Here is a 23,916-nt window from a genome sequence, read left to right as displayed (position 1 = left end):
GGAGCCGAAGTGCTGCCCATCTGCAGACTCTGGAGTGGGAGCGCGTTTGGATGCAGTCTGCTTTATTTTCATGTTGTTTGAAATGAGGGCTGTAACTACAAATCGTCGCTGTGGAAAACCACTCCCCTGCATGCAGAGGTGCAGGGATGGTGATAGACAGAGTGGGCTCGGGGAAAGTCACCGCCTCCGTGGGCTTTTGGGGAGCACAGTCACAGCAAAGAGCCCCTCAGTGCAGAGCAAAGCCAAGCACGTCCCTTCCCACGCCCTCTAGAAAGTGGAAAATCAGACATACGTGTTACTAAATTAAGCAGCAGGAGCTCCTGTAGCAGGGAACACCAGATCCGAGAGCTGCACAAAGCAGACTTCCCCAATGCATATTACAAACCAATTCCCTGGTTTGTTTGCATGTGTCACAACTTACCATCGAGTGGATTCTCAGCATGTTACAGCTCAGGAACAGACATTGGCTTATGAGTGTAACAAAAAGGCTCAATTTTTGGCAAACTTATTGACAAGAGGCTCCCTGACCCCAGAACAACCACGCTGGGTGCCTGGCTGAGAGAAATGTTTTCCTATGTACTTTTGGATACAGATGGTAACCAGACCCCTGGACAAAACAGCCCGGCTTCACCTTTACAAACGTTTGGATTTTTCATTATTCCTTTTTTCTCCAGCAATTAGTCTCAGAAATAGCTGCAAAGCCATCTCACGATGTTTATTAGGGTGTTTACTAATTACTTTTTGAATCAATTGGCCCGCCCTAATCTCTATCATACAATAGGTTTTGACAATTTACTTGTATTTTATTCAGTTATCAGGATGAACACAATTAGGAGGGCTCAATTTCTCCAATAAATTTAACTGATATACTCAAGAACACAACCCAAACTCAATCCTACCTTCTTTACTGACATTTGTAATAAGAAAAAGATACAAGAGGAAGAACTGCGACAAGAAAAACTACTCACAGAGCTGAGTGACACATTCCCAGCTTCTTGGTGACAAGTCTGTGCTTCTATCACAGCACACTGGAGGAGACAGAAGTGCTGGGGATGCAGGTGATACAGCACTCCTCTGCTCCTGAAGATGAGGACGCACTGCTTTCACCCATGTGGAAGCACTGGAGCCAGGAGCAGAAGGGATGTGCTGGTTTGGAACACAGCGGAGCGGGGGGCAGAGCAGCAGCCGATGGCTGTGCAGGGGGAGGGCAGGCAGGGCTTTCCCCAGGCAGGCTGTCAGCAGCGCTGTGTTGCTGCACAGGGCTGCTTCATTTCTGAAAGTTGTTATTGGAAAATGTCACTATTCATTGTCAAGAGTTCCCATGATGCAGGAACTCTCATTACACCTAAGCCCTCTCAGCACAAAATAGCCGCACGCTGATAACCTGAGTGTATCTGCAGCAGCTGCCGCTCCGCGGACTGCACTTGGACAGTCAAGTTATTCTACATGCTTATTAGCCCCATTATTTCATAGCTCATTCCTCTGTGTAATGCTGGCTCTCTATCACTTCATTTCAACACAAAGATATGTTCCTCTGAGGCAATGAGGGACAAGGACGGAAGGGAGGGTGGGCTGAGGGTGGGCAGCACCGGGCTGTGGGCATGGGGGGACCTGGGGCTGTTGGGCAGATGCCCCCTTTGCAAAGTAATGCATAGTGAAATGAGGGAAAAACTGCCTACTTACTGGCGAGGAATGGATAACAAAGATGAAAGGCAACTAACAATAGGTTTAACAATACTACTGCTCTAAATTATGTGTCATATATCTGACTGTATCTGCAGCACTCATTGATACAAAATATAATTGAAAACAATTATTCCCTAAATTATTCACTATTATTCAACTAAAGCTGGCTTTGTATTGTATGGCAATGAGACTTGGAGCATTTATGAGAGAGAAGCACGCACTGCAGCCGGGAAGCAGCAGCAGCCAGCAGCCAGCAATGGGCAACCGGGGCTGTGCTCTGCTCAGTGCTGCTGTCACTGCTTCCTCACTCCCTGCCACCACAGCATTTGCTGTCACTGATGGGTATGCAGGGGCTCTGCCTCCCTGAGAGGGCTGGAACTGAAATTAATAAGGGAAGCGACAGCCTCAATATGAGTGGCTTTATCTGAGGAGGGCGAGACACCCTGCCTTGCTGTGCACTAAGAGCTGTAGGTATGAAGGCATGCAGACAGAGAGCTCCCAGGCACGTGTTGGAATGGGAACACGAGGGCCATGAGAACAAAACAAAGACAAATAATTCCTTGCCCTTTTCTTGCAGTTTTCACTCAAGGACTTAGAACTGCTTTATGAATACATATCAAGGAAGCTGCCAGCAGCCCAGGAAGCAGCTATGTCATACAGAGATCATAAGCCACGTTCAAGAGATGGGAGTTAAAACAAAAAAAACACACACAGAAGTCAGCTGATGACTTCTCCTAAGTTACATGTTCCCTCAGAACATGTTAAAACTGAATCACAATTATGAGCCACTCTGCAGGGCTCAAATGCCTGTGTAAATGAAGCCAGAAGTACCTAGTTAAAGGAAGAAGGATTGAGGAGATTAATGGTAGCTAGACTTTCTTCCCCAGACAGCTCATAGAGCTTAGAATAGAACAGGGATGCAAGAAAGCAATTAAAAGAGCTAACTTAAATAAATCTCTAAGTGCTGAAAGTTTGCCAGCATAGACCTCTAAATTCTTTTGCAATGCATCTGGGCCCCTTCCTCCAGGGACTTTCTAACAACCTCTCAGACATCAAGATAATTATTGCAAAGTGTGACCCAGACTGTGGTTACTGGTGTAATCACAAAAACCCCTTGAGGTTTCACATTAGACACAATCTCACCAGTAAAGCAGACTTTCAACTCTTGGCTAACGTTTTTGTAATGACTAAACTTAAAATTACATTCTCTACGACTCGGCAGCCCGGCGGGTTGGGGTTACACAGGCTGCTACAGGACTGCACAGCCAGGCTGCAGTACCCAGCACACCTGCTGCTGTGCAGCTTAAACTGGGGAGAATTTGGGTGATGGATGCAGAGAGACAATATCTGAATGTTCTTATCATAACAGCAAGATATCGCTAGTAAAGTTCTCCTGCTTTGGCAGACTGGGCACATCTGTTCCCTTCAAACATTACCTAAGCAAAACTGGCTCCTCTAACACTTCAGCTCCTCAAACCAATGGAAGTGTTTTGTCTCTCTGGGAAGCTTCCAGGCTGCAGTGGATTTGCTGCTTCCCGGTGCACAGGGAACTTTCACTGCTGGGATATCAATCCTCGCTTGGTTCTAACATGCAATCTCTGATTTAAGCAAACAGGGAATAAGGAAAGAAATTAAATACTAATTGCAATCCAAATTGCTCTATCTCCTCTCCACCCCCGCCAACCCTCCTCCCTACTCCCTAATCCGTAAAGTCTGAGTGATCATCAGTGAATAATTAATTCTGGACGACTCTGAGGTTCCGTGCAGAGCTCCTGCAGTTGTGCTGTGCAATGGGACGCCCCTGGGCAGCGCTCAGTGGTGCCACTGGAGCCCCGTGCCTGCAGCTGCATGGTGCTGCCCTCAGCAGTTTGCTGGCCAAAGCCCCCATGCTCGCCCACCCTGACACCACACAAATGCTTCCACGATGACTTGGAGCGTTAATGAAAGGTGCAGTGATCAGCCAGGCTGTGGAGTCGTTGTGAGCAGCGCCCCGTCAGCAATTAGAACTGTTAAGGTATGGAGTTAATGTAAGCATTTCAGCACATGGCAGAAGAAATAAAAACTGCTGCAATGGGATTTTAAAAGCATGCAAAGCTGGCATTCTGAAAAGAGAAAAGTTACAACAAAAGACAGCTCATGAGCAGCCACCTCAGTCTTCTCTATTGGTCCAGAACGTGCTGTGTACGAGAAATGCTGTACTGCCCACGGCCTTTCCCCTGTGCAACAGTCCTAAAGCAAACCCTGTGATCCAAGCAGCACCAGATTGCTCGCAGGGCAGCAGCACAGGGCCGTGTCTGCCTGCTGGAAGGAGGCTGCTCTGCTGCCCACAGCCCACAGCCCTTCACTGCAGTGCTCAGAAGCACTGCGGTCTTTTAAAATGTTGTTCTCACCTTGCCTGAAATATAGATCAATCTTTCTATTTTATGTATATGTATATTTTTATGTATGTGTCAGTAAGAGTGGTACTATATAGCGACACATCCATAATGGAACAAAGCTCCCTGCACAGCAAGGATGGCAAAATATTAATTATTCAAGGTAAGAGTTATGTAAATCATTTGGTAACTACTGCAGGACTACTTTGCAGAGGGACTCCTATGGGGAAGAAGCACTGAACACTTCAAATAGGGGATGCGTGCAATCTCTCATGTACCAGCAGCAGAGCATGGGGGTTACTGTGCAGGGCCAGCATAATCCCAGAGACATTTGTAAGTGTGAACAAAGGGGACAGCCTGATATAATACCTGTGGCTCTACACCTGCTAACACCTTGGCATCATTTTGTGAACAAATGCCTCCCTCCTGCATGCCATCAATCACGTACAATGCATGGCACATCCCTATCTCACAGAACTGCTTATGTAACACGTGTGGATTAAAGCCAAATTCATATTTCTGGCTTTAATTCAAATCAGTTAAGTGTTTTTGTGAAACAAATTATACTTTAATTCTAGCTAAAATGCACTGCCTTAGTTCAATTAAAATGAACTCTTCTTTCTTTTCATCACGCCTGACCCAAATTTTGCCGTTGAGAGCATAAGTAACGTAAGTGAGATGTTCTGCAGTTGTACTGAAAATGAAAATTCTCAACACTGGCAGTGAGGTAAACAAGACCACACCGTCAGCATCGTAAGAAGACACCACAAGTGAACAGTGCACTTGAAACCTCCCTAATAATAATTTCAGAAGACGCTCCATGCTGTAAGGCGTTCTCAAAGGGTGCCGGAGGAGGAAGGACAGAGGAACACATTTTTCTGTGCTGTTTTTTTCTCCCCTTGCAGTTGATGGATGAACCTGACAGAGTTATTTCATATTCACAAGTCTCGAACATCATTACAGCCCATGCTCTGTACAACCAATGCTGGCAGCGAGCTCAGTGCACGGGCTGCCTGCAGCTACAATCAGCGCATTTCTGTGCACCACCACTGCAATATGAAATTGGATAACAAGATATACATGTCAAACATCTGCGTCCTCCAGCACTCGGAACAAAGGCTTGAAAACCTTGCCCACCTCAGCTGCTGGATGCACTCTTACAGTAGTCTCTGCCCCTCACACAGACCTTCCAACCAAGGCCTTGAAGAGCTTCAATGAAGAACAGAGCCAAGCTTGTTTTTGAACATTTCCTCCTTCCGACAGACATCTCACACTGGTTGCCAACAGAAAAAAACAGAGTACAGGACAGAAAAATGTAATGCATCCAGCAAGGCAACTTTCCTGAGATGGGAAATTCCACTGTGAAAGATGGAGACTGGAGGAGAAGCCCTCCCAGACTCCACGCAGTGCTGGAGGCACGGGCTGAAGCACAGGTTGGTAACAGCACTAATTAATGTCGCTACATGCTGCCCCTGAGAGAGAAGGGCTTCTTCTGCACCTTCCCATTACCATGCAGTTTCCTGACGTGGTTCAGTGCTCTGATCAAACAGAAACCCACTCCAAATATAATTTCCCATTGAATCAGCTTGCTGCCCTGCTCAGACTGCGACGATGGCCCTGTGGCTGTGAGTGCAGCCAGGGGCAGGAGCCACTCCTGTTGGTCTGCAAGGAGTGCTGTCATCAAGGACACTTTGCATTGTGTGCCAGGTAGTTTAAGCTGGGGATAGAAGTATCTTAATTTTACTGAAAACAGACAATAATGAAAAAAAAACAACCAAAAAACAGAAGAGTCTAGAACCATCACAAAGCCTTTTCTGGTATAAAAGCTGTACTGATGGCATTTCTTTTTTTTTCTTTGAGTTTATTGACATGGAGAGTAACACTAATGTAATTGCACGGAAATTCATGCAGACGAAAATCCCAACAGGGCAAAGTCAGAATAAACGGTCTGTGCAGAAACAAAATGTTCCTGCAGTGCCGTGGCAGCCTCTGTCTTCCATCTGAAGAATATCGGAGTGCAGCAGCTCAGCTGCTCCCCGGCTCAGAGGCGGTGCCAAAGGGCTCCGAGCAGAACTGCTGCCCTGGGGGACACTGCTGCCCCACACCAACACCTCCACCAACAACGGCCAACAGCATCCCTGCAGGCCGCGGGGATGGCGAAAGCAAAGCAAGCGTCCTCCTGTCCATTAACCAACCTGACCTCCGCTGCAGAAACAATGCCTTCCCGCTGTACGTGTTTGCCAAACATTCTTCAAATGCTAACCATCTGCAGCTGCAATACAATGCTTTGATTACAAACGTCAAAAAGATGGAGCATAAAATTAACTTCTCCTTATTTAGTAGGTTTAGAGAAATGCGGCTTCACGCTACACGAATTCGGTGCCCTCGGTATGAAAACTCCCCATTATGATGTCTCATCAAATTAGAGCCAACGATACAACGATGTCATCTGTACCGCCGCACAACACTATATTTTGTAATTAAGCAGGACAGTGAAACAATGGCCTTGCTTATAGAGAAAAGGTCAGGAATGCAAAACATATTTTTGCAAGCTAATTGTAAGATGGATGAAGCCAATTATCCCAGCAGTGCCGCAGACGCTCAAGTAGGAAGGATTTTATAATTTTGCTACGTGACTCCAATTGAGTCAGAGTCTGAGCTGTACCCCTGTGGGGCACCATGTGGGGCTGTTTCAGCAGCTGGGAAGCCAAGAAGCAGAGAAACACAAAGGGCCCACAGCCTGGACCTTATTCTTGCAGTGCTGAGCATTACCCTTTCTTCCATAAAAAGGACTATTTGTTTTTATGTCAATGCCAAAAGAAAACCCCAAAATCCCCTTACTATTCAGAGCATTATCCCTTTAAAATGATTTGAGTGTCAGTTCCTAAAAGTCCTGTACCTGTGAAGAAGATGATGAGCAACGTAACAGGTTGTGTGGAAAGGGGATAATTTCCTCCTGCATCTCCCCTTCAAAGCAGTTCTGCTTTCACTGTAGCTTCCAAATATCGCCATTAAATGGGGATCAGTAATTAACCGATTCTGATTCAAGAAATGCTTTGCCAAGGAATCCCATTAAAAGATTGATTTGCACATTCCCAGCCAAGGTTGCCTTGACATAAATGCAGCACTCTGTGTGGGTGGGCAGCACTCCTCAGCCCATTCCCCATCACCAGAGCTGCGCTTGTTTGCTGGTGGTGGGGTGGACTGAGAACAGACATTGCCTCTGCACCACAGCACAGGCGCTGGATGCTCCTGCTCCACTTTGCAACACGTCACATTTTGCTTTCCAGGTATGGCTGATGGTGCAGAATGGTTCCCGTGTACAAACTCGGTGGTGCTTCCTCAGAATATCTGCATTATCAAAACAACCCTCCACCTTGCACCTGCTGTTCTAACTCTTCTTGCTTAGAACACTGCACAGCCAATGCCATTCAGCTAAGGAGCCAGAAGCAGCCACAAGCTCCATGCATGGCTGTGCGGGGGTCATTCCTCTTCCCAAAGGAAACAAAGCCACTTCTGCATGCTCTGTAATGCAGCAGTCACCCTATTCTCATCAACCAGCTTCATCATGACTAAAAATATTTGGCCTATCAGGTTTGTTGGGAATAAATTAATGATGAGACCTGACAAGAACCCGCAAACTAACTTTACTGTATGAGTACAGATATTCAGAAGTTCTTAATGCTCTCCTATTGCTTCAAAATAAACTTTACGAATGTTTGGAACCCATAGGGCAGACTGCATTGGTGCTGCATCAGGAGTTGAATGTGCTGCAGTAAATGACTTGTATGCTTTCCCTTCTCTCTGTGGGTTATAAGGAAAATTTTGTGGCAGCATAAGAATTGAATAGTTGAAAGAGTGAGTAAGAGTCATGGCCATGGTGTTACCAAAGCATGGCTGCAGCCCTTCCCAGGCTGAGGCTCATTTAACAATCCATCATATGCTCAGATTTTTTGTAGTGCCAAGAAAAAAACCATAAATGGAATGTTATCTTGTGGAATTATGCAAACAACGACCACCACAAAAACTTGCAAAATAATCCCAAATGTTACTAATTGAGTGTCCCTTAGCTCTGAAGGCACACAGCACGCTGAGAAAAGGCGTCCTTAGGAGCCATCAGCATCAGGATTACATCAGAATAATGAGTTACACGGAGTGCCCATCTTTCATCCCATAAAGTGACCCTGTGTCCCTCTCCTCTCAGCACTGATGTAACAGTGCCCAAACAACACAATTAACAAGTGCAGCAGAATAACCTTCTCTTGGTTCTCCAGGCCTGCTCTGTGTGCCCAGAGCCCAACCCAGGAACTTGCTCAAACCCCTATTTCGTAGCAGAAATGTGGGTCCAATTAAGGACAACCCATCTGCCAAATGTTTGATTTGTGGCTGATTCCAGAGAGGCCCCTACAAACACAAACATTCAGCGCTCCATGATAAAAACTTCATTAGCTGCTGTAATAAGTCAGGATGCGGGACACCTTGTTAGCGAAAAGCCTCTTTAACAGAACCCTTTTCTAGCTCTAACAAGTGACAAACAAAAGCTGAAAACAAGCAAACAAAACCTGAAAGGCTCATCCCACAGTCCTCCTTGCAATCTCACATTTATACCAACGTACCAGATGAACACAGCTCACATGTCAGACCCTAGCTGTACTTGCTGTGATATTGCTTCTGTTCACAATCAATCACTGTACCCCGTTGCTGTTACAAGGCTCCAAGAAGAACATCAGTATGTGAAAGGATGAAGAGATGTGTCCAGCTGCACCGCGTGAGCCCTGCCATCACTTGAAGGCAGCACCAACCTCTTATTCCACCTCTTTCAAATCAGTCTCCTCTCAGTCAGTGTGAAAATCAGATGCCATGAGATTCGACCACGCCTGTCCTACAAACATAAGCTCTGCCTGACTGTAATCAGCGCGTTCTTCTGATGTGCCGCTCGGACAATTTCTCAGATGTTCTCTACAGACAAAAAGAAGTTGCCCAGGATTCTCCTTAGCGGCACCGTCAGCCTTCCCAGAGCTGCTCAGACCATGTGTGCACATAGCAGAGCGCAGTGGGACCCCAGCAAATAGCACAGCAGCTCCGTGGAGATGAGCCCCACACATGGCAGAGCTGCCAGCTCCTCTCAGGCTGCAGGGACTCTCTCTGTACGAGCAGCTTCTGGGAACCTGCCTGATCCTTTGTGCTGCTGTGAGGCATGGAGCACAGAGTGACCCACAGCCAGCAGGGCGATTTAGAAGTGCTGCAACCGAGACGTTCTGTGACATTTCTGTTTACAGATATTTCCTTGTTTTGCATTGTTATAAAACTCACTGTACAAATTCCTCACTGTAATCACGTGCCATTTCAAATTCACATGATGAATTTAAATACGTACATTTATCAAACACAGATACGTTTATATTCTCTCCATACATGCCACATCCACCTCGTTGGTTGTCTGCACACATCTGTGCACACTCAGTGTATTTATACACACTTGCTGTACACAGCAGGATGAGCAGGACACACAAGAAATGCAAAAATAAAGATATGAGGAGATATTACACAGCACCAATAAAGGTATGCCAAACCCAGGTAACAATCATTTGTGATCTACTACAACTACAGCTCAATACTTAACCTCAAGGACTTTGTCTGCATTTATTGCACTATTCATTTGTGCTACGGCATCTCTTGCAGAGATGCAATCTCTTGCAAAAATTCCGCCAAGCTCCAGAACAGAATGTTGTTACAATGGTTACTTCCATGAGAAAAGCAGGAGTTTGCGGGCAGGCAGCTTCAATACAAGATGGAGTCAGAAATCAAATATTTAGGAAGCAACGCTGATAGCAGGTGCTCCTTTGAAGCATTTCTTTGATTTCCAGAGAGATAAGGAAGCACAGCACAAACCGAATGAGAGTGATATAGAGTCAAGCCCCTTCATACACAGAGCTGCATGCATCATGCATTTTAATCGACACAGGAATGTTCAGGAAGACAGAATTATCTCCGTAACCAAGCCATAGGTGTGTCACTGAGAAGACCAACTGCTGCTTTGTTTCACCTCTCCCGGAGCTGTATCTACAGCCAGGGAATTTTGCAGAAGGAAACCCGCTCACTCCCACTGACCTGACAGCGCTGGGAAAGCTGGGGACTGAAAGCTCAGTGCCAGAATCCACCGAGCGTCAGACGGCTCCCTGCAGACAGCGGCGTGTCTGCAGAGCACAGCTGAAGCCTCAGTGATACCTGAAGACCTTCGTTTCCAGTTTCTGAATACTCAGATAAGCGAATCCTTACGGTTTGTTCAATGCTGACAAATGCTGCCGCTCCTCTAATCCACATTTTAATCACTATGCTGAAAATGCACTACAGCCATTCATCGAATTCCTTTAGGGAAAAGTTGTGGTAAATGCACTCTGTCAGAAGGACACTGCCCAGCATGTGGCAGAGCTCTTGTTCAGGGAGAGCAGGGAAATCACAGGCTTAATTTAAGAAAACGACTTTGGCTTCAGGGCTGGCCAAAGCAGTTCATTCCCGTGTCCTACACTGCCAGTTTGCAGAATGAAACAAAACTCATCTGCAGAGAGAGAAAACACTGCCCTGTGTGCCCCCTCTGTGCCCACCTCGGGGCACCCAGCAGCACTGGGCAGATCCCCAGCTGCCTTCACTTGTCCACCATGTGGAACACAGTGCCCTGCTTGGAGCAGCTGTGAAAACTGCAGCGCAAAATTGTGACTTTGTCTCTGCAACATTTCCCTGTGTTGACAGCACAATCCTTTCACTTGCTAAATCCAGAAGGAAAAAGCTTAGTTTGTCTAAAGAAAAACCCAGATTTCAGAAACATTCAGCAGCTCCCAGCCCCTCCAGTGGGTGAGGATGGCTAAAAGGAAGTTGCTCTCGCTGTGTCTGAAAGTGAAACGTGTGCTCAGTGGGTCCTATGGTGCTGTCTTGATATTTTATAATCTCACTGCTACAAAACGATCACATCCATGTATCCCTGATCTGCCGTACTTTTCAGACAGAGCTTTTCCGGCACTTCCATACCTGTGTGTCATTCTCTAAATAGATTCATATAAGACCTCAGGATCTTCCTCCTGGAAGCAACACCTCTGTGTGCTGTTAGCAGCGGGGCCCATCAAACCAAACCTGCCATTGCTCTGCATTCTGCATTCACACATAAGTTATCCAGAGATGAGTGGCTGTCTCACTGATGCACCCACAAAAATGTACACACACAAACACACTGACGAGCTTCATCTTCTAACCAGGCTGGAAAATAACCACCAGGTCTCTTTTCCCCTTATTTTGTGTGCAGTTTGCTCCACCGCCAGCCAACCCACACCGCACAGCTCCCTGCCATGGGCTGCCTGGGAGCAGAGACACAGGGCTGCACCGGAGTGCAGGTGTGGAAGGGGAAAGGAATCTGGGGACATCACAGCTGTTATTGTCCATACAAGGGCTGAGCCGGTGCTGCTCCCTCCCTCCTTCCCATGCCTGCAGCGCTCGGTGGATGCTACATCTCCGTGCTCTGCCTGTGCCAGAGCAACAACTTTGGGTGGAGTGGGGAGAGGAAAGCCCATCAGATGGGCACCTCAGTCCATTCTACTCAACCTAAAAAGGGAGGGCTTGCACTGTGTGCTTGCCAATGCACTAAAATTACACCTAATGCAATTAAGCAAGTCCACCTCTATCACAGATGTGCCGTCGCTCCCAATAAGATGAGCTCAGGGTTAACAAAGGCTGCAAAAAGCGGAGTGCTCATCCCATCCCATCCCATCCCATCCCATCCCATCCCATCCCATCCCATCCCATCCCATCCCGAGGAACGGCCGCTCACCTCTCATTGTCCACGCTCCTGAAGCCAGGTAAGATGTGCCGGAAGCTGCTGTTCCTATCGAGCTTCGGTTGGCTCTTTGTCCTTTTGATGGAGCCTTTAAGCCGGCGGCTGAGGAACCCCTGCGGGGTGAGACAAGAATACTAAATATTAAGACAAGCTGGAGCCCCGGCCTGCTGCCCGGCTGCGATCCCCGCGCTCTGCGCCCCGTGCTCAGCCCGGCCGGGCGCTGCGGCGGCGCGGGGCTCCGGGGCCGCCGTTACCGTGGCAACCATCGGCTCACATCAAAATCCTGTCGGAGAGACGAGGCGAGCGCACCGGAGGGAGGCAGGGGGAGGTCGGAGCGCCTGCACCACCCGCCCTGGGCAACAACTTCCCGCCCGGACGAGCCTCCCCCCCCTCCCCGCCGGCACACTCGGCCCCGGGTGCGGTCGGTACCCGCGCAGCCCCGCAGTGCGCGTCCCCGGGAGCGGCGGGCGGCACCTGTGCGGGAGGAGCACCGCACTGCTTTCTGTGCGGGAGGGCGAGTCATGGAGTCACGGATCCCGCACTGCTCCGCTGCAACGCCGCCGCGAAACGTTTAATGGGAAATCTCGCAGCTGTGTCTTTTTTTTTCTTTTTTTTTTTCAGGAGTTAATGTCCGACGTAACCTGAACGTTACATTTAATCACTTGGCTAAATAAGGCAATAAAAATATAACGCTGCTGTGGTGCCCAGCATTTACACCAGAGAACAACCTGCGTGGGTCAGGCACGGCGGGTAGAGCGGGCGGCGCTGGGAACGCGAGTGGCGCTTTGGCAGCAGAGCCGAAAGTGGCATCCCTTCATGTGCTGTCAAACCCGGGCAGCAAATGAGGCCGATCCCCAGGTCAGCCCTCACGGCCCGAGGTCCCGCACGTATCCCCTCCATTCCGTCCCCAGGAGAGGGAGTGAGATACCCACTGCAAAAAGCGCTGATTTTGACGGACGTATGGGAAGGAGGGAGCAGCGGACACCTTCCCACGGGCAGTTCTGCAGCCTCACCCTCCATCCCCGAGCCCAGGGCAGCTCCTCCCGGCAGCCTCCAGCGGCGGCCATAGGCCAGATGCCCTTTAGCAGCTCCCTTTTATAACCGATATCCTTCACATGTTTTGCAGGAGAATAATCGCAGCCTGCCTTCTATCCATTCTGCCATTTGCTCGCGCTATTTAAATGCTCCTTCCCCACCCAGCACATTCACAGGGCACATCCTGTCCTCCTCGGGTTGCGGGCTGCCCTGGGGCGTCTGTGCGGCACTTGTGGAAGTGACCTCCCTGTAAGTGCAGCAGGAATTTCAGACATGCAGATATCCAGAGGTGCTTTGCATTCATTAAGCACCACTTCTACAGGTGAGGTACATAACACAACTCCACGTGAGCTGAGCCCTACCCTGGGAGCTGCCTGCACGCGCCATAGCATGATGCACAGTGCAGGCTGCTGCGTCTCACACCAACAGAATGCAAGCAGCACCAAAGGCCGTCCCAAGAAATACCATCAGAGAATGGTGTTTGTGTGGTATAGAGAAACATCACAAAGTGCAGAAAGAGGGATCAACGTGGCTCCAAAACAGCACATCTGGGGATGATCTCCTCCAGTGCTCAGTCCGTTGCCAAGCTGTTTTTTGCTGCGCTCTGCCCTCAGCCAGCATCATCCTCAGCCATCAGCCCTTCGTGCTCCTGTCCTGGCCAGGTCAGGCTGCTGGCTGCCTGCTAGGAGCCCTGCCAAAGCACCAAGAACAAAAACAACAACGTGCACCTGCCCATTTTTTCCCTCATGCCACTGCTGAGTGCTTGCTGCCTACATGCCAGTCCTTAGCAGGGCCAGCACAGCTGGGTCACAGCGTTATTGAGGACTTGTTAAAATCCCCAACTCAGGAAGGGAATTGAGAAGGAAAAACACAACGACTGTCTGTGAGGAATGATGGCTGCTTTCTTTCACTATCTTATATGTCTCATCTCGACAACTGTTAGATGATTCGTGCAGGATCTGGAAATTAGAATTTAGGGTTGCAATAAGACATTACTTTCCTTCTGTTTCGCATTGTTTTTACGTTCATTGCTACCAGAAGGAGATCACACTCTGCCATTTTCAGTTTTCATTGCTAGCTTCATTTGGGAGAACGAGATGTCAGGCTTTTTAATGCTGACAAATTACAATGCTGTAGCAACACTGTGCACCTCCATTGTGCGTGCCAGAGACCAGGAACTGCCTCCCATAATTTTTAGATGGGGTAAGAAAAAAAAAAAAATAGAGGAGCTCGCTTGCCACAAAGACAACAGAGAGAATCTGACCTGGGGTGTGACTGCCGTGCTTTCCTGGTGAGATCATAAATGCATCATCCATTTCTTCTTCATTTATGACTTTAAAGACCATCTGATCCTGATCTCCAGATGAATGAGGCTAATCCTACCCTGCTAGAATCGCCTGCTCCTCTAGCCTTGCTGCATTCTTGTGACTTCCATTAATTTACGTCTTTAAGCCCTTTATGTTACATGTTCTTTAAATTCTTCTAAGTGTTTACTGTGAGCTGTCTAGGGCAGGACTGTGTCTTCCAACGTGTGGGCAGCAACTAGCACTAGAAAAAATTAGAACACTAACTTGGAAGTTTTCATTGAGAAGAAGTTAATAGACTGTGCTAAGTGACAACAAATAGAAATGTGAAGAGCCAAAGAATCCCTTCAGGCGTTACAAGGGCAGCCAAGCATTGAGGTGCTCCATCCATCCGCCTGCAGCTGGGCAGGGCAGAGAGAGCAGGCTGCTGTGTGCTGTGCTGTGAGCTGAGCACCTCTGCGCTCCTCCAGAACCAGCGCAGTCTGCACAAATGGGGATAACGTTTCTCCTTCCTTTAGTACAGACTTGCCTTTGTTTTCAAGTTCTGCTAGAATACAAGGAAGGGAATCTCAGGCCCCTTCCACCTTCCTTGTAGGCATGGGGCACAAGTAAATAACGAAATACCTTCTTGGGAACAAACAGAGCTGCCAACTGTACCACACAGCCTAACTTCTGTGCAAGATGAGATCTTTCAATGGAGAGGAGGTGACCACTGTGGTCAGGAACAGTACCACACAAACCTGTGCAGGAGTGTGGAAGTTATCTGGGCATCAAAGCCCACACAGAACTCAACGAGCACGATAGGAAAGAGAGGAGCAGAGCTCTCACAGTGCAGCCAAGTGCTTTCACTTTTTAAGAGCAAGGGCCTTGCTTTTCTTGTTCTGCTTCTGCAGTTTGGACTCTGACATCCTCAAGCCCAGAACACAATTGCTCTAATCAGAAGAGCTGGCTGAAATTGTAATAAGACACAAAGCAAGAAGGCAAAACAAATCCTTTTGAGGAATTGCTTAATCACAGATGCCGTTATTTGAGTTGGAACAGGACACCCACAACTCAAAGCAGGACAATTAAGTCTGTTGTGACTTGGGGTTTTTTGGACATATTTGGACAAACCCAAACTCTGACTTTGTGACAGATGGCAGAAGGTGAGATTTTCATTTTCATTCTTCCTTTGTATCAAACTTGACATTTCCAATTGCTTGAGCCCCTGAAAGAACATTTGATTATATCAAAATATCTGAATATGTTGAGCATTCTAATACTTTTAAAGCATGTGTATATAAGCTGCTCAGAGCTGCACACCCGTGAGAAGCAGGAGCTGCGTGCTTCCATGGGCGCTGGGCCAAGGATGAGCAAACTGGGAGGAAAAGAGAAGGGAGGGCTGCTATGCTGAGTGCAGCACTGAGGATGGCAAAGTCTTGCCTGCCTCTCGAGCTCCTGTTTTATTAAGCATAAAGTAACTCCACAAGTCTCATGTATCTGAGCATTAATGTTCACTTGCAGTGGACCCACATGACAAAGTTTTAAAGGCAAAAAGTCAGCGCCATGGAAACACAATATATGTGAAATTAAGAAAAACAACAACACATGTCGATAAATCCAACTGAATGCTTCCAGAGCGCCTTTGTTTGGAAGAGTCCTGGCGCCTGGCAGGATTTTCCAAGCACAACAACTGAGCACAAGGCAGACAGGACACGTATGGGCAAAGCCAGGGAGCGCGGAGGGGCTGCTGATGGGGCACTGCAGAAGCAGACAGAAGTCCTTCATAATGCTCTTATCCAAAGACCAGGCAGAGCAAACGCCGTAAAGACGCATCGCAGAAGCAGTGAACAGATGGGGCTATTTTTATCCTTCTTCCATCACTTTCTGTTTCGGTTGAAGCAAAGCTCAACTGGAGGGGCCTCAACAGCACATCCGAATATTTGTTTGCTACTCATAGCAATGAAATTGCCACAAACAAGTATTTGTGCACGTATAACTGTGTGATGGGGTATTCTATATTAGGTTGTTTCTGTACGTTGAGGATACATTTAGAGGTATAAAACTGGAGGCAAATCTTTTCTACTGATCCAGTCTTTTTTTAATCTTTCTATTTTTTTAATACCAAACTTCTTTAAGTCTGGAATCTTTTTTTGCTGGTCTTGCTCAGCATCCATCACAGCCCACGGAATTACCCTTTTAGTGAGGCTCCATGGATGGATAATTTGTACTTGCATTTGTGATCCAAGAAGAACCTTGCCAATGCTAATGTCTTATTATGGCCATAAATGTACAACAAAAGTGAGTTTACCTGTTTCTACAGTTACCCCATGTTAGGCTCAGCTTTCAAGATAAAAGGAAGGTTTTTTCAGATGGCATTTGATATTGTTCATTACCAGGTAAAGACACTTAAGTGCACATCTCCTCCATTCTCTTTGTAGAGCATGACTGCATTAAACTACTACAAGGGCCATAAAAAGCTGAGGGGGAGTTCAGGCATCAAATGTGTTTCCTGGAAGCCCGAGAACTGAAGTAATCCACTGAGTGGTCTCCTGGCATTGATACAAGAAAGGAGGGAATTTCATGTACAGCACTGACCTTTACGGATCAAATATTTTGTATTTGTTCAGAGGCATGTGCCTGTAAGTGTACGGATCCTTTCAAACACTTCATCTGTAATTTATTTCTGTCCTGTCTTCTGATTTGAACTTGCAAGTTAGAAGTTATTTTCCTATCACCCAGTTCTCCTCCTGTCAGATGCCACGAAGGGCTCTATTCAGGAGGTGGCACACACAGGGCTGCCATAGGGTCTCTTTGCACTCGGGCACATGGTGTGCAGGAGCTGCTCAGCCACAGTGTCATTTGAAGCAGGACAACAGCAGACCCATGAGAATCCCTGAATTAACCTTAAGCAGGTAAGTTGTTGCAGGTTTATCCATCGATGTACCCACACTCCAGTTACATGACAAAGAACAGCCTGTTCCAGTTGATAAAGCTTGCCTAATATGCAACCCCAAGGAAAGGGCAAGGAAACTTAACAGGAAAACCAAATCGGTTTATTATCTCTTGGTCCCGAAACTCACACAGATTAATGTGTCTCACCCTCTGTGTTCAGAGGGGGCTAAAGGCCCATCTTTGTTCAAGTGGGTGAGAAGCCCCTCAATGTACCTTTCCCTGTTTTATTTCAGAAACCTCAGGGCCCATCCCAGCCATCCTGTGAGCTCCTATGGAAACACCCAGCTGCCAGCAACCTCCTGTCTGACACTAAGCAAGATCCATCCATGAGCCACTGGCTTGCTCTGACTGATGGTACTTTCAAGAATTGCTCCACAGGGATAGGAAAGCCCCTTGGAGACACAAGCATCTTGGATATATAGAAAGGAAAATAACAAAAAAAAAAAAAACCAAAAACCCAGCTACAAGAATATTGTGTGCACAGCAACTGCAATAAAAGCTCAAATCGCATCGCTCCACGTGCTGTGGGCAGATGTCTTTGGGCATCCAGAGTTTGAGAATAAATACAGAGATACAGTACATAACACTCATGAGGGCACGTCAGTGAGCCAGGCCAGAAATCAGCCCAGGAATGTGAGAAACAACCCGTGTTGGTAAGTGCTGCTTAGCAACACTGCCCTTCTATGGCAAAAGATTAATCACATTTGCAGTGTCACTGGAAATACTTAGTTCTGTCCATTTGAAAAATCAGATGGAGATGTGTTGAAGTCCCAGAGGTTACCAAAGGGACAGCATGGGTTTGTCTAGGTCATACAAACTGAAATTATATCAAATGAGAGGCACTGAGGGTTAATTAAAATTATGGCAAATCTAATACACGCAAGTATCAGCACATCACAGATAGAAGAAGCAGTAACTTCAACACATAACATCTCATCTTTTTTCCATCTCTGGTCAACAAAGGATTGCTGCTAATGTTCTATTCTTGTACAGATTTTACCTTTCTTGTTGGAAATATCCTGGTCACAGTTCTTCTCCCACTGCCCTGGAGAGAGAAGGCCGCAGCCTGGCAGCTCCCAGCCCACACCTCTTCTCTCAGATCTTTTCTCCTGACATTCAGCTGGAAGTTGCTTTGCAGAATTTCACTCTGTTCTTTTCTGCTCTTTTCTATCAGGCGGAGACTGAAACCCCCAGCCAGCACACGCCTTTGGTCCTTGAGGAGAGAACTATCAAACGTTCAGCAAGCCAAAAGGTTGCATTCTGGTAATGCAACCAGAAACTGGGAATGCCTGCATCAGCACTAATGACACCTGCAGTGTCCACAAGGAACAGCAGTGCAGTAACAGTCAGTGCAGGAATGCAACTGCCAAAAAGGATCTTGCACACAGCTGCAATTCAACAGCCATTGCTATTCAGGGATCAGCCAGTTCTTCAGTTTGGATTCTTTTGTTCTCCCATTAAAACAAAACCACACTACTCTGGATTATTTGTTCACATTTCCATAATTATCATACTGTCAACACTTCATATCCAACCCAGACACATAAATATTCCGTAGGAAGGTGGAAGAAGGGTAATTGAGCAATCAGGGATGAATGATGCAGAAACAGAGATACAAGCAGAATGCAAGTAACCTTGAAGAACAAAAACAGTTATTTACCTGAAGAGAAGAGCTACAAGAAACAGACTGCCTAGGTGAAACCAAGCAAGGATGTCACCTGGGGGAGAAATTCAACGGGATAAAACAGTTTCCTTATTTAACTGGTACAATGCAATCAGCCATCCAAGAGGAGACTGCTCATAAACAAAACTCCTTTGCCTGTTCTTTAGTAGGAACAACCCTGACAGAGGCAGAACACATCCCGTGAGGTGCTGAGCACTGCCAGCATCCCATGGGAACAGAAGTGACACCAGGTGCTGCTGTGCTGGAGCTGTTTCCCTTCTTCCTTTCACTGCCTGGAGAAGCCCTGAGTCCTGTGGGTAGGGATGCAGTTTCACTCCTCAAACTGTCACTAACTAAAACAAGCTCACTATCTCAGTTTAGGCCTTGAAAATGTTGTGGTTTTTTTTTTTTGTTCTTAAAAACTCAAAGCTGAGGCACTTAATTTGATTTACTGCATGTAAATCTTGACTCCGAAAGCCACTCAGAATGGCTGGCTGTCACATACACACCAAGCTGCATTCTGGTAATTGCCAAACCAATACTGAAATGGCTTCTTTCTAATGCACCCTCGTGTTGATGCAGGCAGGACCTCTGAATGGATGGCTGCAGGCTGCATGCATTTGTGGAACCTCACATGTGAGGCTGTATGAGCTGAGCGATCACCCTGTCTGCAGTTTAGGAATGGCCATTCTCATCTCATGCAGAATGGTGGGCATGCCTGTGATTCTTCTGGACACGGCTTCTCAAAACGCACAGCCACCACAGGCCTGGCATCCAACACATTGCCAAGGAAGCACCCAGATTTCCAGCAGATACCCAACACCAGGTGGAAAGCCGCAGGTAAAAGCTGACTTCTGGACTCCTGAGATATCCCACAGCAATTTTCTATGCGTTTTTTTAAAGACCCATCCTCTCTGGACTAGCCTTGTGAGAGCTGAAGTGGCTGCAAACAGAACCCCCAACTCTGGGAGGTACACAGCTGAACTGCCATTAAACATTGGGAACATTTCCAGCGAGCTCAGAGACTTCACTTGCTTATGATATGGGGAGTTTTAAGTATTCGACTTTCATTAAATGCAGTAAGGTTCAGAGTTACCCTCTTCCATGCACTGCATGCGCAGGAGATTTATTTTACAATGGAAAGCAACAGATTCCAATCTGGTAAATATTTCTGAAAGCTCAGATACAGAGAGAATGAGTGCCTTTTAGACTACAAGGAATAACCCCCAGCTGACACAAAATTATTCACACTCCCATAAATTCAAACTTTTACAATACTTTTAGTAGCTCAGTAATGACTTAAACACTCGGTATCGGCCGTGAATCATTACATTCATTCTGGTTTTAAAGTATAAGTAGCCATTTCAGTACAGATAAAATAAAGAATTTATAGCACATGGTAGGGCTGTATACTGGGATGCTTGGTGATCCCATTCAGGCATGAGAAACAGCCAAACTCTGCAAAGATTGACGGTTTCTGTCACTCAGACCTTTTATAGGGGGCATCCAAGCAAAAACACCTGCAGGTCTGTGGCACCTGCAGCCCGAGGGGAGTAGGCAGCACAGCCCCAGCAGCTCCTTCTGGTGGGGCACAGGGAGCACAGCTTTCAAGGCACACGTGTGCAAGTGATTTGCTGCACCGACTGCGTGGCAGATAAGCAACAAAGCCAGGATTACTTCTCAGGAATGCTTCATCCCCACGCCAGTGCTCTGGTTACTTAAATACATTGCCTCATGTTACAGCGGGTATCAGAGCTCCCCAAAATGAGCAATAAACATATGAGAGATGAGAAAGCCGCCTCTGTAAATCTATTTACATCGATGTTATCTTTTAAAGCCCACTTTTGCTATATGATACAGAATAAAATGCTTCACGAGTGTGTTTTATACATGTGTGCCCTACTTTGATTTATGGCTGAAGAGCAGCACACGGACATCACACTCTATCTGTCTAGTTATCAGGTTCCTTCCACTCCCTTCCATTTGAAATCTTCTGGGTAGAGCAAATACTGGAAGGGTAACCTCATTTTCCACAGTTTTGAAGACCAACTCTCAGTTTCCACAATGGAAAATGCACTGCATTTGCATTGACAAATTCTGTGTGTTTTTAATAACACATTTCCTACAAAGCCAGCTGCTAGACCTATGCAGTTTAAAAAGCAGTTGGTAGATAATATGTTTAGAATAAAAAAAAATATTATTATCTTTTGAAGGTAGAGATTCATTGTGCAATTTTGCAGTAAAAGTCACTCGTTTAAAAATGAAACTCATGCTTCATGCAGATGTTCTCAGTTCAAAGACTTCCACCACATTTCTGAAACTTAAATTGGAGCATTTGTATTCAGCAATAATTACATCTGCAATCAAACAAAGACACTGGGTTATGTGAAGGTTCAGTGAATACCTCCTGTAACTCAGACAGGACGTCAGTCTTGCATTTGTCCTGTGCTACCTCTCCAGACACCTTAATTTCCAGACATTACAGTTAAGATGATGCTCGTTTGCCCCAATCTCACAACTTAAGAAAATTTGTTGAGTGTTTCAGTTTGATTCACCTTCTGCTTACAGCTCTGTGAAAAGGAGAAACATTACAACAGGGGAATAAATACATCCCACATGATGGCTACAGAAGCACGTGGACCTTGATTTCTAAAGGTTTTCTGCTCATACTGACACATGGATCAGATAGTTCTTTTACATGAGATAGCCTCAGACAGGCAATAATAATTAGGATGGGGTAGAAAACTTTTTTCTGTAATTGAAACCATACCCAAAGAAATGGACAACTTCAGGAGGTTTTATACATGGGCAAAGTAGTTCACAACACCTCCAAGCCCTTCCCAGTTACAACAGGACTGGAGCCCAGAAGCACACAACCCATAGGCTGCAGCTGAAGTTTCTTCCTGCCCCCTCTGAGCAAAACAAAGGAGGGAAGCTGACAGCTGTTCCACTTTTTCAGAGGAAATCACAAATAATCACTCATCAATTTAAATTCAAATGAAAACCAATCCAAGACTCCTTTCTATTTTGCCTGCATTTACTCATTTCTTTTTCCTCCTAAGCTTGTACCTTAACCTTCAGGCTAAGGCAGTGAAGAAGGAGATGGGACATAGCAGGACTCGCCACTGATGTTTCTTAGGATACCCATCTGGAAAGCTGCCGGAGATATAAAACAAAAAAAATGTATCCTTGAAGAACTGGAGATACAAATTATGGTCACTGTTGCTTTATACCCCTGCAAAACAGTACAGCAGGCACTGCGAGCAGCACCGCCGCGTTGGGGTCTTAGCAGATTATTTCTTGCCTGATTACCAGCAGTAGATTTACTATCTTTAAAGCAGAACTTTGTCACCCAGCAAGAAATTTCAGTTCTATCAGGCAGATTTAATTCTCCTTCATTTCTTAACTCTTTTGAGTCCTGCTAATTATCGAGGGATGCTGCATTCAGTGTCTGACACGAGGAAGCACTGCAGGCTGAGCCACAGCTCTGAGCCAGTTGCACAGCCTCCCCTTGCTCCCATCGAGGTCCCCATCTGCCTCCAGTGTCACCAACACTCACATTACTATTTGCACATCTTTACGAATGTCTAGATTTGACCAGGAAGTACGAATCACCAGGAAAGCAGATGGCCACCTTTTAGGCTGTTATTCTAAGGGGGGACTGCAGGGGGGGATGTGATCGGGCAGCTGGGGGGACAGAAGGGAGGAGAGCAGGGCAGGCAGGGCCAGGTTATGCTGAGCACTGCAAGTCCCATTCTGCAGAACATCACACATAACTACAGTGAGCTACGTAGGAAATAAAGATATGATTAGTTCTGGAGCTCATTTCCTTAGTGCTTTGAAGAGTATTGCAGGTAAGATGTGATCCACTGTAATTATGGAGGACGATAAAGATGGGAAAGCTCCTGGCAGAGCTCCAGCGCCCAGGAGCACCGCAGCACCTCGGGGATGGCTCTGCAGCCTCTGCCATCTCTCTCCAGTCTCTCTTGATGCCTGAGCCATGGCTACCCTGCCCTCCAGGAAAGAAAGCAAGTGGGGAGAACAACCACGATCTGCTCCTTATCAGCGGCAGTGCTGGGGAACAGCGGCAGTGTGGAGGAGAAAGTGAATCTTGTTTCCATGGCAACTGAAGTTTGAAAAAAGTATATAGAAATCAATGTCATCTGAGCACGTATGTTTCTGTGCAGCCCCACAGCAATAAGAAGTTATTCAGCTGCCACTATCATGAGATCATGTCACTGTGAGACTGTCCAGATCAGACCTGCGGCTCCAAGCGGCCACGAGGGGCTCGGAACTGCAGAGTCAGAGCCTGAGGAAGCAGCCTGTATCCAGCAGTGTCCAGCAGCACTGCCTGCGATCTGGAGGGGAAGAAGCCTCCATAAGAACCCAGCAATGATCCACCCTTGCAGCCCTGCTCAAAGGCAGTGCCCTGAGCTCCTGCAGGCCTGGGGAGCTCTGCTCAGCCATCGCCACGGACAGGGCAGCTCCCGTGGGACTGCACACATCTGATCTGCCGTGGCATCAAAGCTCTGATCAGAATATGCAGACAATATGGGAACCATTTACCACAGAGAAAATCTGGGAAAGGATGGCTCAAAATATGGTGTGGTTACAGTTACTGAGGTGTTCAGTCTAGGAAAAAAATCTGTTTCAGAAATTAAGCTCAAACTTGGAAATTGTTTAATGAGAACTGCTCAGGGATAACTGTGGCAATGAAAACGTTTCTGTTAATTCCATTACAATCAATTTCATATCTAAGTTAGTGTCCAATATCCATGAGACAAAGCAATACGTGTTTCCAAATGGAAAAAAATTCAGATTAAGGTCCTCATCAGACGGACACTCGTGGCCACTGGGGCCCTCGAAGCACCAATTCCTTGCACTGTTTGACTTGTTTTCTGAAGGCACGACTTCAGCACTACTGAAAGTGGGGAAACTGAATGTGTTTATTACCCTGCCCTTTATATCTGCAGTACAATTCTTTAGCTGTGACCCAGAAACAAGTTAAGGGGGCACTGTCAAGTTGTATATTTAAATGCTGCTTTCCTCAGTGCTACCAGCAGTCTGAGAGGTTTAAAGAAAGCAAAACTTTGG

The 23,916-nt window shown here is 46.7% G+C and overlaps 1 protein-coding gene across 5 annotated transcripts in view; it reads right to left on the bottom strand.

Moving 5' to 3' along the window:
- Window positions 1-23,916, bottom strand: part of LOC125702400 (DAB2 interacting protein) — a 152,011-nt gene that overhangs the window by 77,871 nt on the left and 50,224 nt on the right. For all 5 annotated transcript variants that reach the window (XM_048965569.1, XM_048965568.1, XM_048965567.1 and 2 more), the window contains exon 3: window positions 11,881-11,999. In XM_048965569.1, coding sequence (XP_048821526.1) covers window positions 11,881-11,999 — 119 coding nt within the window. The remainder of the gene's footprint in view (window positions 1-11,880; window positions 12,000-23,916) is intronic.

The sequence above is a fragment of the Lagopus muta genome, chromosome 19 (assembly GCF_023343835.1).
Source record: "Lagopus muta isolate bLagMut1 chromosome 19, bLagMut1 primary, whole genome shotgun sequence".
NCBI lineage: Eukaryota > Metazoa > Chordata > Aves > Galliformes > Phasianidae > Lagopus > Lagopus muta.
Note: the sequence above shows the minus strand (reverse complement) of the source record. Positions and strands in the feature narration are given on the sequence as shown.